Source organism: Tachysurus fulvidraco, chromosome 20 (genome assembly GCF_022655615.1).
Source record: "Tachysurus fulvidraco isolate hzauxx_2018 chromosome 20, HZAU_PFXX_2.0, whole genome shotgun sequence".
Taxonomy (NCBI): Eukaryota; Metazoa; Chordata; class Actinopteri; order Siluriformes; family Bagridae; genus Tachysurus; species Tachysurus fulvidraco.
Genome location: NC_062537.1, coordinates 3,090,718 through 3,109,743, shown reverse-complemented (window position 1 = coordinate 3,109,743; position 19,026 = coordinate 3,090,718). Strand labels below are relative to the sequence as shown.

Below are 19,026 nucleotides of genomic sequence, written 5' to 3'. Positions count from 1 at the left end.
ACAAAACACAATATATCTTTTGTTTGTTCATAAATTAAAGATGTAAAAATGCATTGGTAATGTGGTGGTAACAGAAAATCCCCCAGCTCACATCACCCCATTGTATTTTCCTAGAGCAGCCTGTCTCCCTGTGTTTTATTTCTTAATCTAACAACGACACACACACAGACACACACTTCCTTGTTACTGCTGTGGGATAAAATGCTTTGCCGTGACCCCTAAAAGCTCCAGGACGCATTGATTATGTTTATGTTGCCACAGTAACCAAGATACAGGAGACAGTTTGACAGCACCTCATATCAAGTATCACCTTAATCCAATAGAAGTTTATCTCTCAGTGTTCTTGACCTATATTAAAAGCAATATTGCTGTCATATATCGCAGAAACTAAGACGGAAAGGCACATTACTTCCTCGGAAGCCACTGTGGGGGTAAAAAAACAAAAACAAAGCTGAAGTGTCCTTTACATCTAATACATCTAACCTGATAAAGGCTGATGAGATGCCAGTGAAATATGTCAAAGAAAAAAAAATAAACTGCAAGCAAACAGGGGAGCAAATGCAAAGCAATTCTTTTGCTTCTGCGTGAAAAGACACAAAGTGCATTATAGCTGGTGTTTTAAACATGCTCCAGACAGGTCTTGGTGAGGTCTGTCTACAGTTAGAGAAGTTTAAGTGTTGTATGGCACTCATGTAGCTTACAGCCCTGGCCCCACCCCCAGGGTACCACTGAAGCTGAACCTGGTGAAATGTGCGCAGGCTGGGCCCGGGTCCAAACCAGGAGATCTGTGTAATCTTCAGCGTAAAGCACAGAGACTATGATGCTTTTCCTTGTCTGCTGCCAAAGCAAATGAGGCAAGACAGGCGAGGAAAGGCGGAGTGCCCTGGCAGGCCTCACACCACCTGGCTGGAGCTGACACCAAGGCAGTCGTTATGACTATTGCAGTCAGTCAATGGCACGCAACACTACACCGGAGCATAGGGTATCCGAGCTTACAGTGCTCAAGATGGCGCAGACAAGGAGGCCCATGGAGGGGCTTCTGAAAACGGTCAACCAATGAGCCTTGACTTGACTGCGGGTTTGTCATGCTCGACGTTAAAGACTTTGCAACTAGAATTTGAATTGATGTTGCAACCTTTGGGCATCAGGTGAAATCTCGGCTCTAAGATCAAAAGCGAACTTCTGCAGGCTTTTTTTCTTCACTTTTGACACGGAAGAGGAGCCGAAGCTCGTCAGTGTTTACACATTACACTTGTGATTTTAAAATTATTAAATGCTCCTTTAGGACGAAGTAACACATTCAGAACTAATCTATTTCAATGTAGGACTTGTTACTGTTCACTGAATTTTAAGGACTAACATTTTGGATGTGAAATAACTCTTTAATGTCACACAAGCTTACAAGCATCCCGTCAAGCAAGACATAAAACCGCAAGGATGTTCCCGGATGACTGCGTTTAGAAGACAGATCAGACTAGTGTCAGGTGAAGGTGACTTGCTGCTTTACTGCGCTACATAAAGTGACAGGAAGGGAATTAGCCTGCTTTCTTTCTGTGAATTTAACACTTTATATGAAATAACAACTGTTAGAAATTCTGAGGGACAAATAATTTGTAAAATGATGCTGCTACTCAACACATCCTTAAAACAAGGCTCTAAACAAAATCCAGGTTTTAAAAGCATAGCATGCTCCTTCAGAAGATGCAGAAGTGTGGGTGCTAATGATTAATATATAGGGGTAAAGAAAGTGACTGAGGCATCCATTTTGGCATGCTTACGATCTGCGCATGCATCCTGAAGTACCTTCGTGCAAAAAACAACAACAACAACAAAGAATGGATCTAAAACACATAAAATTAAAGATCCCTCAAAGGGAGAAATAAACATAACTAAATGACTATGACGTTAAACCTAGCATGCAGTGCATCTCGGGGAAAAAGTTCAAACGCAGGTGTTCATGTCTTTGAAAACTTTTTTAGTGAACACCAATGATAAACCAAGTATGTTAAGTACAAGATGTGACTAGAGGAAAGTAAAAAAAAAAAAAAAAGCAAAAAAATAAATAAATAGCAAAGGTAAAGGCAGGGCTAGGACAGAAACGCGCCATACAAACCTGGGCTCTTAAACTGATCCGGGCTGTGAAGGTGCTGCAGGGGAGAGTTGCAGGCAGATGTGGCGTGCTCGCTTTGCAGCATCTGAGCCGCCTGAGGCCCCAGGGAGCCATAGTCGGCAAAGGAGCAGGGCGCCCCCCGCTGGTCACTGGGTGCGGAATAAAACCCATAATCGGGAAAGCCTGGGAGATACAGTACAGGATGGGGAGAGGGGAGAAGGAAGGGGTGAGGGGTGGGACGCCATCATTTGGGGAAAAATTCTTTCATTGTACACAGTTATGTAGGCAAGGTGTGTTTGTTTGCATGGCGTTCATGAGAGTGGCTAGAGATACATGGCTCTAGATGCTACCTGCTCATTATATCCAGCTTTCAGTTTTCCTAAGTATCCTGCATGACTAGAACAGAGTGAGAGAATTGGCCATTGGCTAACTGCTTCAAGTGATTAAAAAAAAATAAAGACAGCCAGACAAGGAGGTAACCATCAGGATAACCACCGAGATAGTTCGCACGAACGACCTTCAGAGTAACCTAGATGATCAACGTGGAGCAACAAATCGTTTTCATTCACACACTTCGATTCTTGAAAACGTGTTAATACAAGTTTCTTTCTCTCAAGATGCGAACAACGGTTTCTGTAAACGGACCATTGAAGAATCCATTTGATTCGACTAAACACACGTCACTACACAGTAAGTTCTCTGTATGACAAAGGAAGCCACATTCATGTTTACTGGGCACACATATTAGGGAGGGTCAACAGCACACAGCACTGCACTGCACTGCACTCATCACACCACACTTCCTTTCACTCAGAAGGCAGATTATCTACGCACCAGAGAACATCACTGACAAGCATAAGCTGACTTTCAGAGTTTGTCAGAATAACTGGAGATTAAATTTTGAAAGCCAGTGGTAGCACTGAGACATCTTTCCATCTCATGCAATTCAGGCAAGGCAAGCAACACAGGCATTTTACTCTGTGAATTGGTTTTTGTTTGTTTGTTTATTTGTTTATTTATTTATTTATTTATTTATTTATTTATCTATTTATTATTAGTGCCCCTAAGTATAAAGAGAGGCCTCAGAGCACTGCCTCACCTAGCTGTGCATATGATTGTGTCAGTACCTGCAAAATGTAATCTAGCTGACAGAACCACAACTTCCTTATGGTTAATGTCCCTGCTTCGTATTACAGCATGCAGCCCGAGAACTGCACCGTGGCTGCGTTATCATCTTTTTTTCCCCCTGAAATACATATGCTATTTAAAGGAATCAGACAAGCCTGCAACTATAATGATGTCCCCTAAGGGCATGGTAGAATACAGAGCAGGGAGACAACCGATCTCCTATTTTTTGTTCAGATATCAAACATCTTTTCTGAGAAAGTTCCATATTCCACATAAATCGTTTTTCAACGAAGAGTACTTAAAGTAACAATCAGGAAAAACTCCATCTGTCGTACTTCTGGTGTTGAGTACGTTTTACAATCTAATATACTGCTTCTAATAAAAACATTCAATGCTCATACCGAGCCCAAAGGCTTTGTAAATGGACCAACGGCTCTTAAAATGGGAAGTGGTGCAAAAGTTTCAGTTTACAGTATAGGTGTGTAAACAAAGCCTCGTTGGCGTTAGCATTAATAAAGTAGCCGTCATTCAGTTACACTGCAATTCAAGTAGAATGGGGATTTCAGATTAGACAGCAGCTGTGAAACCATCAGTGGGATTTTGATGGTAGAAAGAGCTTTAGCATGAATCTTACACAAATGTTGACTTACATAATCACTTAGTCTATATATAAAATACCTAATCGATCCAAACTATTCAGAACACTGAATGCTGTGGAAAGTGCTTTTGGGGATATTGGTTTTTTTTGCAGTCCTCCCAAATCTCTCCCACAAGTACCACTGTCCCTAAACTGACTGCAGGCAGGGGGCAGAAAGGCTCTCTCACTCTCTCTCTCACTCTCTCTCTCACTCTCTCTCTTAATGACTCATCTCTGATAGGACTGCAGCAGCCTTGGAGTCTGCACTGCCCACTGCGGCTCCTGCTGCTGACTCACCACATCCGCATCTGCTCACGCGCGCACACAGACACACACACAGCCAGACATACACACACACACGCTAGATGCCTTCTGTCCAATTGTCTGTCTGTACGTCCCTTTCATGTGCCTTCATCAGGCACCTGGCATGTGTGCGCACACACATCTGCTCAGACCCACACAGCTGCATGTCCTTAATACCCCATCATTGCCCCGTCCCTTCCAGTGCAGCCTGCATCTACACACAAACGAGAGCTGTTTCCCCCAGCATACTCTGTGTTTGTATTTTCCATTCCACTGTATTTCAATGAACATCCCAATAAAGGGTCCAACCCAGGAAGAGTTGGAAATCTGAGTGGAGTGGGGTGATGGGGGGGTTGGGGAGACCTCGGGGAAGACAATGAAAGTGAGAAACACTGACTGGTATAAAACTCCTGAGATGCCCTGATGCTACTCATGTTATTACCTCACTGTTCTGTAACCGTATGACTTTCATGGTAAATAGGTATCCTTTCAGCTTAGTTTTAATTATTCTTAGCTCAAACACAATACAAGAAAGAAAAGGAAAAAAGGGAGCGTGAAAGAGACGACTTTTATTTAATCCATTTTTAACGTGCATGCAAATGGCTTGTCGTCCTTGAGTTTCAAAGTGGGTTCCGGGCTCCTCACTAATTAGACAAGCTTCCTCGGCTTCCTCTCCTCTCTCTAATTAGAATCTTTAATAACAAACAAGCTCCGACCTTTACAAAAGGCTTCGCCACAATCTCCTCCATTAGCTAAACGGATGAGAAGAGAAGGGGTGAGAGTAAAACCGTCCCCCGTCCCCCCCCTACAGCCAAAACACCATCCAAGGGTCTTAGGCATTGCCAGACGCACACAATGTCGGCTTCCTGCTGCGGTCTCTTCAAGGCGGTGGCAGAATGTTTTTAGGAAGAGGGAAGCGACAGGACACGAGGACGACATCAGCACACACAACAAATACACATGGTGGCCTTGTTTGCTATGACACAGACAATTAACCCTCAGCTGGCAACATCTTGCAACCTGGAAGGTCTTATCTAATAAAGGCATTTTATTGTTCAGGTAGATTGCCTCTAATGATAGTGCCATCAGTGTAAAAAAAGATATGAATAAAAATGGGCCTGCAGGGGGGGGGGGGTGGGGGGGGGGGGGGGGGGGGGGGGGAGTCGCTCTTCAGTGGATGGCGAGAGTGTGAAAAAGACACCATCTGGGAGTGCTGCAATCACTCGGTTATCATCCTGCACTAATTTTCGTTTCGGCGCATACAAATGATTTACTTTGGGCAAAGGTGAGAAACAAAGTGCGATTGAGCCGAAGAGCCTTTTTTCTCCTCTTAACATCAAAGTTAGAGAAATAATGGTCTCTCTCTGATCTTTCCCTGGTACAGCATATGTTTCTCTCTGTGGTGTGTACAACGAAACCGATTGTGTTGCCGGCTTCCTCTGGGAGAGGCGGTGGCGGTGGAGTGGGTATGGATTAAAGAAAGGCGTTTATTCGTACAGCGCGAGAGCAAATTTGCTGCATGCTAATGAACAAACATCAAATGGTGCGTTAGAGCTGCGCAGACATCTGCTGCCACAATGTAGCCTAACTACAACAACCAGGAACATCACACAAGCCCCGTGTTTGGAGTAATGAAGTTGACTGTTTGTGATGTGTTAAAGCATTTGATGCGAGTAAAGGTGTACAGCCTTAAAACAAACATGATGCCATCAAAAATGAATGAACGCAACATTATCTCCCTCGCTTCGACAAACACGAGTGACGAAAAGAGAAACTGCTTAAACAAAAAGTCTTGAACAATTAAAGCATGTGGAAGGTGTTCTCTGAGCTTGACCTCAATGTTGCAGTTACCATAATTGTTTGTCAGACTGTATAATTTATATAACTATTAAATTATAATTAATATAGGTATAGGTGCGTGTCTTTTTCTAGTAGTTGACGCGTGTCACTTCCTTGCCGATTGCGAGTGACCATGTTTATTAATGGGTTTTTTTTGCAACCCATTCTGAAGTGTGTGTATTTTTTTTGTGACTTGATTTTGGAGCTGTTCACGTTGCTGTGTGTAAAGCTAATATGTACATGTCTACATGCAGTTAGAAACGGTTAGATAGCAAAGTAAACTATCGGACAACATTTCTATGCATTTTTAGGAAGCTAACAAAGAAAACGAAGTGACGACTCTACGGATTCCAGCGCATATGTGGCCCTCACTCAATATATTCTCAAAGTACAGCTATTCAGTGTCTTATAGAGTGAATGCCACGCTGCTACAGGAATAGCTGCTATACAAAGCCAAGTCTCATTGTACATCACACCTAAGTGTGTATGTACAACACTCAGTGAGAGATCCTGGTGTTCAGGTAGGTGTCGGTGACTTTAAGCTGAAACTGGTTCGGGATGAATGCGCACCGATCTTCTCATCAACCACCCCCACCTCTCATCATCCAATTATTAATGTTCTAGCTATCAGCCTGAAACAAAAGACCACTTCTTCGCCGTTTCTTTTTTAAATCCCATGGTCTAATTGGATGTAATTACTCATCTACAAAACAAATGAGTAGGTCGGCGTTGCTGTGGCGACCGGAACGGTGGGTCCAACAGTGTGAATCGTTTCACTGAGGTTCATTTCTGTGGATAATTATCACTCCTTTCCTTTCTCTGCCTTTTGCCCAGTCCCAGAGGGGTTACCGTCGCCAAGCTCCAGTCATCGGCTAACGCTAATTCAACCGTCTTCAGCTATTCCGTCTGTCTATCCCTCCCTCTCCATTTTTCTGCATACTGCCATCAGGTGTGTGGCTCACTTCAAGTGAATAAATGCCGTGCTCTCATATCCACTTTGCCAGACGACTGCCTCAGAGAAGGAATTCCAAACCACTGCCCTGAATGTATGACTCTTTCTCTCACGAATGAGGAGTAAGAATCTGTCCACTGGCAGGACTAGCAGGAGGACTTGCATATCAATCCAGTGCCAATTCTCCCACCGTTCTTTTTAACACTTTAAGGTCAATTTTGAAATGGAGAATGTGATTATCCTCATACCAGTGCTTCAGTGATTATAAATACACATGCTGTTTCCACTTCAATTCCCTGGTGGCCATCAACTTCCAGGCCAAATGTCAATAAACCTGTCAGATGCCTTCCCAAATGAGCTTTGAATTTCAGAGCAGCTACAATTAGCAACTTCATTTCCACTTATGAAGAGGCCCGGGGTTAGCTTTCACTTTTTCCTTTTAAAAAACAGACTGTTTCTAAATGAACTGTTGGAGTAATTAAGACCCCTTGGTGAGTCATTCTGACAGTGCTGACATTTCCCAAATAGTTAATATTAAATGTCTTGTCATTTTGTTCTGACAGAGGCTAATGGGTGTTAACAGATGATTTACTCCTGTCTCAACAGTACCGGAGCTCTAGCTGCTCGCATGTCTCGGAATGCTTAGAATGCCTTGGATGCCTCAATTCAGAAGTATACTGAAGTCTAAAGAATCTCACATTAGAATGGAGAACATTCCTTTGAGACACCGTGGTGTTGTGAACCAAAAATAGTGGTTTCGAATGCTGCAGCTGTGGTCAGAAAAGCATGGCAGTTTAGCCCTCTATATCCCCACTAGGTACAACTACAGACAACACGGTGGTGCCACATAGATGCACGATGCATGCAAGAACAGGCACACCTGAGTGTTTAACAGCCGTGGTGTCTGTGGAGAACAGTAAAACAGTCAGTCAGAGCAAACCGTCTTTCCTAAATAACATGGGTACTTTACGATCAGGCACGATGCATTGGGCCAGGAAAACCAAGCCTAGGGATGTATGTCACTCAAGCGTGTCTCACCAAGCACCACAGACCAAAACTGCACTTTTACCACACACACACACAAAAAAACACTTTCACATTGTGTGAAACGGGTCATGGTAAGGAGGGAAAATGAGAAGAAGAAACTTTCGAGATTTTATCTCTCTTTGTGAGTGAAGAGATGAAAGTGGTCTACAGCTGAGCACCGCTGGAGTGTGCTTCACCCTTTGAAGTTCAGTATGGTTCCTCCCAGAGGCCCTGTATGAGCATCTGCCCATCACAGCTGTGTGGAGGAAACAACCTGAAACAGAGGGGAGGAGCGTCTCTCTAACCTTTATGTGTAACATTTCTCTTCCTGCGAAGAGAGCCTGTAGGACCAGTGTCACATGGAGCATCCTTGAGAGAGCTGCTGTTGGTCCTTTTGGCACGAGTTGGAGTCACATCTGTGTGTATGTGTGAGAGAGAGGGAGGGAGGGGCAATAGATGGGCACATCTGAGAGCTGGGGAGCCAGTTTAATCTCACCATGGCAGTGCAGGCCAACGTGGCCCTCTGCTGAGCCTCTCAGCAGTGATCACCGTGCTTGTTGGGATGAAATGCATAATGATCTCAAGATAATGGGAAGTGCTCAGCCAAACGAGAGCAGCTCCGTGTCTAGCCAGCCGCAGACCTCATCAGGCAAGGACGGGGCTTTATACAATAACTTCCTGCTTGTCTCATCAGGATAATGTGTCCAGAGGATAGAGCCACAGGAAGCTGATGACAAGGAGGAAGACAATGGACCACAAGCCAATTTATGAATACCGAATGAAAACGAAGAGAAATACTGACCATTTCCCTGTGACAGCCTGACCAAAAAGGTAAAGGCTGGCTTAAGAGACCAAAATGTGGTGGTGGTGGTATGGAGACAGCATAATTACACAAAACCTTTATATCAAGCCCCGTTTTTGACACCTGTATGCCTGGTATTGTGCAAGACCACAGCTTGGATCGACTCTGAGGTTAAATGTAGCGGTGATTGGCCATTTTATAATCTGTACTGAAAAACTGCTTATTTAAGCGAAAGCTGCAGGCAGTGTTAACCTTCAGCACAATAGACTTCTTATTGAGCAGCAGGGGACAGCTGGCCACCTGCACAACACACTCACAAGAGGCACTGTAGACTGTTCGTTTCCTGACAACCAACAAGTTGAGTAGTAGAAAGATGTGGATGCAGATGCTGGTAAAACAAAAACATCAGAAAGGATTGTAAATTGTAAACTAGGTGTAGTAATGTGTGCATGATGATGCCCTGCGATGGATTGGTGTCCTGGGACAGCATCGAGATCCACCATGACTAACCAGGATAAAACAAAGACCGAAGGAGCAATTAAGTGTTTTTTTTTAAATTATTATTAAAGATATCACGATATCCACAATATGTCAGTAAGGGGCGACTGACACGCGTTCACAATATCAATAAAATCTGCATTGTCTTATCACCCAGTAGTACTCAAATTCCTCCACCAAACAGGGAGTAGTAAGAGAGTGAGGCAGAAAGACAGAGGGAGTAGGAGTGGTGACTTCAACAGCATGTGCCAGCATGGCAGTCGGACACAAACACAGCCAGCTATGGAGTCTGGCTGGCAAGAAGAATAGAAGTGTGAGAGACAGACCTCCAGAGGGCAGCGCCTCCTGTGGTGCAACACCCTGTGGCTCACATACTCTCAGCTGCACGTGAGGTCCAGGAACAGACGGACAGTCAGAGAGACAGAGACCAACTGAGAGAAAGTCAAAGGGACAGCTAGTGAGACAGATACACAGGCCAACACTCGGCCTCCATCTGTAGACTGCAGTTCAAATTCTCAGCCAAGAGCTAAAACAACTAGACCTGAGCTATGCCTTATAAACTTTACACAATGTCTTCATGAGTAAGTCCTAAAGGGTGGGGTGGGGTGGGTGGATTCATGCGACCATGCAAGCAAAAGATAAGCAAGGGGTGGACATGTGTAGTGGGGTTTCTGAATTGAACATTGATTTTTTTTTAAATTAATATTTTTAAAGTGTAAAAGATTTTTCAATTTGGACTTGTCAATTTCCACCCACCAACCTGTGCTCCTGCATCATGACAGCAACCAACTTGGGAAAGCGAAGGTTAACCGCATGCTTCCATGAAAACACGTGAAAGAAAAGTTCCATCAGAACTCATGCTGCCTGCCTGTCAAGCACCATCTACCCTCTTCCACATACATTTTCATGGACTACTGAGTGAATAAGTCTCTCACCCTCAGACAGTAAGGACAACCAAGACTCCCGGCCTCAGCATTATTGGGACGCAAACTCTCAATTAGATTTTTTTAAGAAACGCATTTCTAGAAATACTTCAGTCAAATTTAGGACCAACAAGTAACTAATTCATGCATGATAAGAAGTGCAAGAGAGAACAAGGTAAACTCAATAGTAGGACTCATCTCCTATCCGTACGTCCTATGATGCGCATCTTAATAAGTGGTGGACAATCTGATGTATGTGATTAATAACGTATAAAGTACATATCATCCAAGGGTTTAAAACCGTATTTCAAGTCATTATGCTGGAACACAATGATAAAATACACACTATGTGCTAAAAGCGAAAAGTGGGAATTAACACTAACTATAAACCTTAGCATGAAAGTTTATTCAGGAACAACCAAACAGTAAAATGTTTAACACAAAGCATTACCAGCTGGATTATATCCAAACATCCTTAGGTAAACCAGATGCTAGTAAACACGACTGTGGCCGACAAGAAGACACGATGTCGAAGCGTTTTACCTGCTTGCATGCATGTTTTTGCCTGTAGTGTTTTTAAAGTAAGTATGGTCTGACAGGAACATTTCTGAGTAACACTAAATGTATTTATATATATATATATACACCAAAAAAACTAAGTGTGTGGTATAAGACCTTTACAATACCCTCTCATTTGTGCTACAAGGTAGAACCAGAGGTCAGAGGTATAGTAAAAGAAAAATCAGCCTTTGGGATGTCCCTGTGTCTGTGGTGCTTCACATACTCTAATCTCACACAATTTAAACATCAGAGTCAGCAGTGCGTAAGTCAGATAAACATTTCCTCAGCTATCACTGTACGGGATGCAGCACTTAACTTCAGTGAGCCTCTTACAGCTTTGTGAGGTACAGAAGTACAGTCACCTTTATAAACACCAGACATTTTCAGGACACCGTCTTAACTTCGCACCCAACCATGTTGATTTGTGTTGTTTAAGGTTCCTCAGTGGCTGAGTGCTATTTACACTCCGGTTAAACACTCCAGTCGAGGATTTCTAGGGACAGTAATTCGTTTTAAGACAAACGGACACCTGTCCCAGTGTAACAATTCCCACAAACTTCTCACATGTAATACTGCTCATGCCGAAAGTTCACTGTGTCTGAATGACTAGTCCCAACACCTCTGAACAAGCTGCTAGCCTCACGGTTTAATCCAACTATTTTAATCTTAAACTATCACCACGGTAGCACTTTGTATCATACGCTTGGCTATTACCCCAAGTTCACACTAGCAAACAACAAAGGAGCACGTGACCATTCATTGTCCACGCACGTGTGACACGGCGTGTAACGGGCAACATTTCAATGAAGACGCGCAGTTTAAGTATTGACTAGAAATATTACAAAGAAATTTTAAATGTAAGTAAATAGTAAAGATCATTGGTGTCTCTGGTAATCAGTATGTCATATGAGCTTCGTCAAAGCAAACAAAAAGGCTTGTTTTTGCTATTATTGTCTCTCGTATAGTTAGATGTAATTAGCACGGCGCTCGACACAGTAAATTTCTCATGCAACATTAGTAAAATGCAATTTTCATGTGTCTTACTACAATTTATATTTTCTTACACCGTCTGTCTACTAAAATCTATTTACTGTAATCTGCCATGGACTCATCTCGGCTCAGCGGGAAACGGAGATCTCAGCTGCAGCCCATCCAATCACAGCACAGAACCCAGAGGGATCCCACTCCAGGATGGTGCTTAATTACCGAACAAAAAGCACCGGGGTCCCCAGGGTGTCTGTGTGGCCATTAAAGATGTCCGTCACCTCCGTTCTACACCGCGCTAAGGCAAGCAGACTCTTCTAAAAAGCCATCGATTTATTTACTGCTTATTGAGGAGGCAGATTTGCTCGAGCCAACGAGCCGATCCGTGATGAGCGCTAAAAAGGATAAAATCCCATTTTTCCATTTCAGTAAGGATGTGCGCTGACATTCACTTTTAGATACACACGTTACTGAAGGTTAAATTGTACTCATCAAACTTGAAAAAATGATTTCAAAACAATTAGAACTTTTGGCAAAAGGGAATATAAAGCAACCATAACATGTAAAGGCATGCTAGTGATTTAGTTTAGTTGTTTTGGGGGAAAACTGTAAAGCTGCCACTCTCTTGTTTAAGGTGTGTAAGTGTAGAGTGCAGAAGAGGATGGACACAGCCGTAACCACACAGAACACACGTGGTCAGAGCGTTTACCTGGCCCCGGGTTCTGTGGGTACGCCACGTAGCTGCCTCTTCCTCGGGCGCCCCTACCTGAGCCTCGTGCCGCTGCCACTGCCGCTGCCACCGGACCGTACGCCGCTGCCGGGAAACCTGACACACACACACACACACAAGCTGTTAGTACTCATTAACCCTTTACTACTGCTACTCTGATCATAATGTTCATTACCAGGAGTCAATTCAATTTTTATTTGTATAGCATTTGTGTACAATTCACATGTAAAGTTGGTCAATAACGTATTAAAAATAGTCAATGGCACGACGTCCACGTAGATTTGTGTTTAGTGACGCTGTAAGTTGTAGTGAAGGAAAATAATGATTTCAGTTTGAGCATAAATGGATCACTGAGGGCAACCGAGCACCATGAATAAGCAATGCCCAATAAACATTTTATTTCTCACACTTCATTCTCTCAGTCAGTCTCTCTCTCTCTCTCTCTCTCTCTCTCTCTCTCTTTCTCTCTCTCATGTGCAGTGTTGCTGTGAGGCAGATTGAATAAACTAACTATAATGGGGGTGCCAGCACAATCATTTACTCAAATGAAATAATTAGGAGAGGCAGTGACGAGAGCTCAGGCTTCGATCTATGAAAGTTCTTCCATGCCTCTTTATTAAGTCAGCAGCATGTTTCCATTTACTCGCTCACTCACATGTTCTCTCTCTCTCTCTCTCTCTCTCCTCAACATGTCTGACTCCTTTTCGGCATCATAATTCCATTTAACACAAGCATGGGGTTTATGCTTTGGGACTAAAGGCTTTTTGTGTAAAAATGGCTGCTTTTCATCCCAAACACATGCAGAGCAATGAAATGTTTCAGTTGAGCTAAAACATGATAGGACTGTTCAAGTGAGAAGGGTAAAGAGGTCGGATGGGCAGACTAATTTTAGATTTTTTTAAAGCATTTTTGAAATTAAAGATCATTGTTAGGATCTCCACGAAAAACGGCAAGAACGACAACACTGCGAAACGGCCACTTAGAGTTCAAGAGAAAATCATATTCATCTCCTGACATGTGCTTTGAATCTAGTTTATCATCCAGCTATTTGCAAAATATAAACAATATAAAATAAATTATTATTATTTGGCATTTCATACCAAAATGGTTGTCATGAACAGCTAAAAACAAACAAAATGTTAGGGTGGTTAGTTTGTTATGGAGGTAGCTAGAATTTGTTAGGGGCACATAATTAGGTTTGAATTTTAATCTCCAAACTTTAAATCAGTCTTTCATTGGAGTTAATGTTAGCTTTATTTATTTTAAAAGAGCAATACTTGAGCTTTACATTGTTGCTCTGGTGGACTTGGTTTAGGACCAGCCAGCTGTGTATGTGTGTATGTGTGTGTGTGTGTTTCATTCTCAGGCACAGTGAGAGGACAATGAATAATGGGTAGTCACTAGCTAAGCTTGGATGGTCTGCCCTGCACCCCCACCCTACACACACACACACACACACACACACACACAAAAGATGGGGACAGAGGGATTAATAGCTTGTTACAGAGTGCCTATTATGCCATTCTCCTCCATGTGCAGCAATGAGGCCTGTCAAAAACCATGCGGTCTTCTTAAAGAGCCTTAATCGAGGAGAATGATGTGTCTCATCAGATGAATATGATCAAGGCAAAGTTTAAATGTCAAGATTAAGATTAGTGAACTCATTATGGTGAGTTTTAAAGCGAAGCTTCACAGATGGTGGTCAAATCAAGCGCCTTCACACAAGAACCAGTAAATAACGTTAAGTACAACACAAAGGTTTGTTTGTTGAACATCGTAATCAAACATCGTCATTAGTGCTTTCTGATTAGGGACATACGTCGGAGTAACGCGGCTGAGACATTACGTTATAATAAATATAATTACAGACCGGGCACTCTAATGAAGGCATAGATCAGTGTGTGACAGCAGCTCATCAGACGGTGGGGGTCTGACAGTGGAGATGGGACTCGCAGTCAGACGGAGTGATAGCATGTAATCAGAAATAGCTCAACTCAGACAGCTCAACCAGCCCCCACTATCGGTCCAATTCCCGCGACAGCTAACACACCAGTCTCGTTTAAAAGTCCCAATGATTAGCAGAGAAGCCCATAAAAAGTCTTAGTTTTAATAGGAAGGGCAGTGAACGCTGAATTAACAACCTATGAACATTATGAAACCATTAGAGCTGACCATATAAGCATTGTAGATAAGAGTATTAGGCCTGAATCTACAGGGTGGGCTAGAAAGACATCAGCACCAGCTTCTACTACAGTACACACTGTACGTGTCTCTTATACAAGCACTGATGGTGCTATTGTTCAGTGTTCCATCCATTTCTTAACAGCAATCAAGGAAACATGGAATAGTTTAATCAATAAAATCTATAATTTCGTTAGGGGCAGCCATCATTTTGCATACGAAGGCTGTGTTCCAGATGTTTAACTCCTTTTGGATTTTGTGTTATCGTGGCCGTTCAGGATGAGAAAAAAAAAGAGAAAATGACTCATCAGGGTCACTTTACACTCAGACCTTGTCCTGGCTTAGCTTAGCATCCGCACTCTAATCTCTGCACTTTTCATTTCTTTATTCTTACCCACACTCATTAATCTCTTCAGAGCACCAAATCTGAACCTCGTGCTTGTACGGAAAAAACAGAAAAAAAAAGAAAAAAAGGAATAATAAATAAAAACCCACATCCTCTTGTCTCTTATTCCTCAGTCCACCTCTTAGCCCCTTTCTTCGTAAATGCTCCTCTCCAGAGCCATAAGTCAAACGCTCCTTTATTTTGCTCGAGTACTTCGTATTCCTTGTCACCCTGTCGCTGCTCCCTCGCCCTGCTCTCAGACTTATCGCAAAAAGTTCTTCAGAGAGATTAACTGTGCCGGATTAGGAGGGTTAATTAATAGTTCTTGCCAGCTCATTGTTTTCCGCTGGCGCCGTAAGAAGCCGCCCAAGAGAGGCGCTGCGGCATTAAATCAATTTCATGGCCCTTTTATTACCAGCGTGATAAAGCCAATATTTCGATTTTAGGTGGGTTTTTTTCTTCTACACGATGTTGTGTTTGCCCCTTCTGTCATCTGAAGCTGTACTCGGGAGGAAAGGCAGGACTCCAGGGAGGGCACAAGGACACATCTGCTTACTGCCTCGGCCAGGGGTCTCGAGAGAGCGTCCCGAACGGTATGCCAGGGTTCCACGAGGGCCTGGAGCTACACTCTGTTTCAGGTCGAGAGAGGGGAAGAGAGGCTGTTCATGCCACGGAGCAAACAGGCTTCATGCAGCACAAACCCCGTAGCTGCCGGTTTGCCAAAACCGAACCTACGCTACAATAAGATCACAACTATAATGAAGGAAAACACAGGCAGATCCCGCTTTTTAAGAAATCTGTTCGATAACTGCCGTCTCCTTCAGCCTGATTTCTCTTTGGGAGGTTGATGATGATTTTCAGGTTGATTAAAGACATTATATGGAGATCTGCTGTCACAGTCTGTCAATCAGCCAAGATGTGTTTGGTGACCAACGTGTTACGTTACTTATAACTACTAGCTTTGTAGCAGGTCAATTTCAAGAATTAAACAGAAAGAAAGAAATAATAATGAATAAAAATATCATAAGTTACCGATGTGACGTGTGACAAGCTAGTAGCAACAATAAAAGACAAGCTGGAATCATCTCACCAGCACAGTTTGGAGTCTCTGGTAGATTTTCCTAGTAATGTACCATTTTAAAAACTGTCCTTTTATGAATCACGTTAACTGAGTCAAACAATGCCTTTTGAGAAAAGTGGTGTGATCACTTAAACTAATCATTTGCTTCCTGTAGTTGTTTATATAAGAGTAAAGAAATATACGATTCATTTATGACTACTGCCGTAACAGCCCCTTTCTTAGGCCTGGTTCTTCCGGGTCGTGCCTTCAAGCTAAGCTTCTACCCCATCCATACATCCATCCATCCTTTCTTTTCCACAGCTCCAGGTGAGAAACGAAGAACCACACATTGTAAAAGTCTCAGTCAGAATTGAAATAAGGGATGAACGAGTTTTTTTTTCTGTCAGCTCTAACGTCACTTGGATCACTTAAAGGCTTATGCAGTTATGCAATTATACAGTGCACCGGAATGTTATTAGCAACTGGGAATCGAGGGTTGCCTTTAAGTGAGCATAGCTGTGAGCACAACACAGGAAAACCAGAAAGCAGTCGACTCCAGTCGAATCCTGAGGTCCCGAAACAGCAAATCTACCAGTAAGAGGGGCTAAACTTCACAAGCTGCAGCGCCAGCGCTCATAAAAAGAGGATCAAGCTGTAAATACAGCCGAGACTCCGGGCCAAATCCGCCAGCACTCAGCCCGCTTCTCCTTTCTTCAGCCTCAGGGTCGTGGGAAATACAAGGCTTGCCCCTCTCGATCATATTCGAAAAGAACGCAAAAGACAAATCACAAAGCTAAAGAAAATCATGCCAAGTAAGGATAGTCGAGGGGAGAACAGCTATTGCTGTCTTTTCATCTGTGGAGTGACAGCTACCATGTTGTTGAGGCGTTCTGCTGCGAGCTGAAGGCGTTTGTTGTTTTCTGAAAAGCTCGGCAGAGTGCAATCAAAGCCCTGAATCGAAGTGAGTGGCCCCAAGCCCAGGTGCCTCTTTACACAGTACAGAGCTCATCTCCACCGACACACACACACACACACACTCAAAGGAGAACCAAGATGTGAGCTTTCAGGAAGGTGTGATTCTTAAGATCCACTTGAGGATCCTTGTAGGAACACGTCAATGAAAAATCAACTTTACATAATTTTCCCCTGATGTAGTGATCATCATCATCATCCAAGGCATGCTGAGTGTTGAGCTTTTGCTCTCTTTACACTACAGCTCTGATGCTGATGCAATCACACATAAGTAAATCTGTTGGTGTGACCATCTCTAAACAAGGTATATATAAAAAAAACCTTCACAATATATGTGAGAACTGGTGGAAATGTACCAAGAAGCTGGAGGTTGTGTGTGTGGTGGTGATAATAATGATAATAAACACTGTGTACGTGCAATAACTAAAAACTGTGTTCAAAATATGACACGACTGAAGGGTTTGACTCATTTAATCCGGAGATCTTTTCTGGATTGTAAACAAAGAAGTTGTATAAAGGTAAATAAAGGAGCTTTTCACTGACGAGCACACGCACTTGAGCCACTGTTTAAAAGGGGCGAGTCGGAGAAAAGTTTTCCAGAAATACACACCATTGTTCTTCTACGTGCATTAGCAGCACTTCAGACAGCCGTGTTGCATTCATTTTCGCCAGCTCCATAATGGCATGTCATTTTGTATATGAAAGCGTATGACAGGCACCGTCTCGCAAGCCTAACTAGAGTCTGAACTCATCAGTGGCGCAGGACTGAAAGCACAGAGCCGAGGTGTAATTTATGACGCATTAGCACACACTTACACAGCTGGATACACACGGGGGCGGCGCTCTGAGCTTCTGTGCCCTGTGCGGGGAATAAGGCTATTGTAACACTGATGTATAGCTTTGGCCCGCATTACTCGCTCATTACCGTTCCGCCGGATATATTTTATGGAGGTGACTTTCTCGCCCCCGGTCGCCTCCAAGAGAGCTGTATGTGCACGTATAATAAAACATCAGAACTTTGTGCGTCTCTCTGACCACGCTAGGGCCACGGCGTCGCCCGGAGCAGCCGAGCGAGCCGAAAGACGTCCGCTAAAATAAATAATTTCTCATGCCGGCGCCACAAATAGCCGGGTTACTGAGAGTCTGACCTGTGGCTAATGGAAGACTCATCACACTGTCAAGGTTACAGCTTGCTTTTTTTTTCCTCTTCACCTCCCCTTTCCTGTTTTTTTTGCTGTCTTGGTGGTCCTTGGATGAAGAGTCCTTGTGGTCCTCTGTAAAAGCCTCTCTCTATTCAAGTGTCGGAAAAACACCTGATCGGCCTGAAAATTGCGAGGAATACCCGTTGGTCTGAAACATTACCTGATCTCCGCTGGTCCTCTGTATCTCCAGACCAGATGCATCCAGGATCTGTGGGGACATTGGGAATAGTTTTCCCTCAGAGGACATCTCAAAACCAAAATAACGCAGGAAGAGACTCCGCCCTCTTCGCAAGACGGCAGTCTTGTTAGCCCGAAGCACCGCTATTAATTAGCGGGGCCACCACGGCCTCCCACTCGTTAGCACCAGAGTAAACACCCCTAATTTGTTATGCATTTTAATGGCCTTCTCCAAAACACTCAAAGAAACGACTGTGGGGCTTTTTAAAAGAAAACACACAAACAGAAAGGAGAGAAAGATGAAAGCAAGAGCTCGGTCAAACACGGGGATGAACAGCAGCTGAGGGTAATCCGTGTGTGCGTGCACAAGGTTACTGCTGGAATGTTTTATGGCTCACTATTACATCTTTACTGCAACTCAATACAAAGCAAAGAGCTTTCATAATGCATGGAGATACAGTGAGAGAGAAATACACCTGTGCGCTGAGGTGTAGGCCAAGCTGAACCACTCCGTGTAGTCACAAAGCATGCGAGACATAGCACACAAGACTTATTC

The 19,026-nt window shown here is 43.4% G+C and overlaps 2 protein-coding genes across 23 annotated transcripts in view; one reads left to right on the top strand and one right to left on the bottom strand.

Annotated features, from left to right (window-relative positions):
* The window catches only part of msi2a (musashi RNA-binding protein 2a), a 216,697-nt gene that overhangs the window by 14,195 nt on the left and 183,476 nt on the right, over positions 1 to 19,026 (bottom strand). For 9 of the 19 annotated variants that reach the window (XM_047805133.1, XM_047805136.1, XM_047805134.1 and 6 more), the window contains 2 exons: positions 12,473 to 12,589; positions 2,114 to 2,293 (listed from right to left, as the gene is read on the bottom strand). In XM_047805133.1, the coding sequence (XP_047661089.1) occupies positions 2,114 to 2,293; positions 12,473 to 12,589 (297 nt within the window). The remainder of the gene's footprint in view (positions 1 to 2,113; positions 2,294 to 12,472; positions 12,590 to 19,026) is intronic. The other 10 variants (XM_047805139.1, XM_047805140.1, XM_027158672.2 and 7 more) reach the window with 4 other exon arrangements.
* akap1a (A kinase (PRKA) anchor protein 1a) overlaps positions 1 to 19,026 on the top strand; it is a 75,301-nt gene that overhangs the window by 53,614 nt on the left and 2,661 nt on the right. For 2 of the 4 annotated variants that reach the window (XR_007138868.1, XR_007138872.1), the window contains one exon: positions 12,398 to 12,761. The exons of 1 other annotated variant lie outside the window; for it this stretch is intronic. The gene's annotated coding sequence lies outside the window, so the exon portion shown is untranslated. Of the gene's footprint in view, positions 1 to 12,397; positions 12,762 to 15,505; positions 15,523 to 19,026 lie in introns of those variants that run through there. One more of the 4 variants, XR_007138871.1, reaches the window with a different exon arrangement.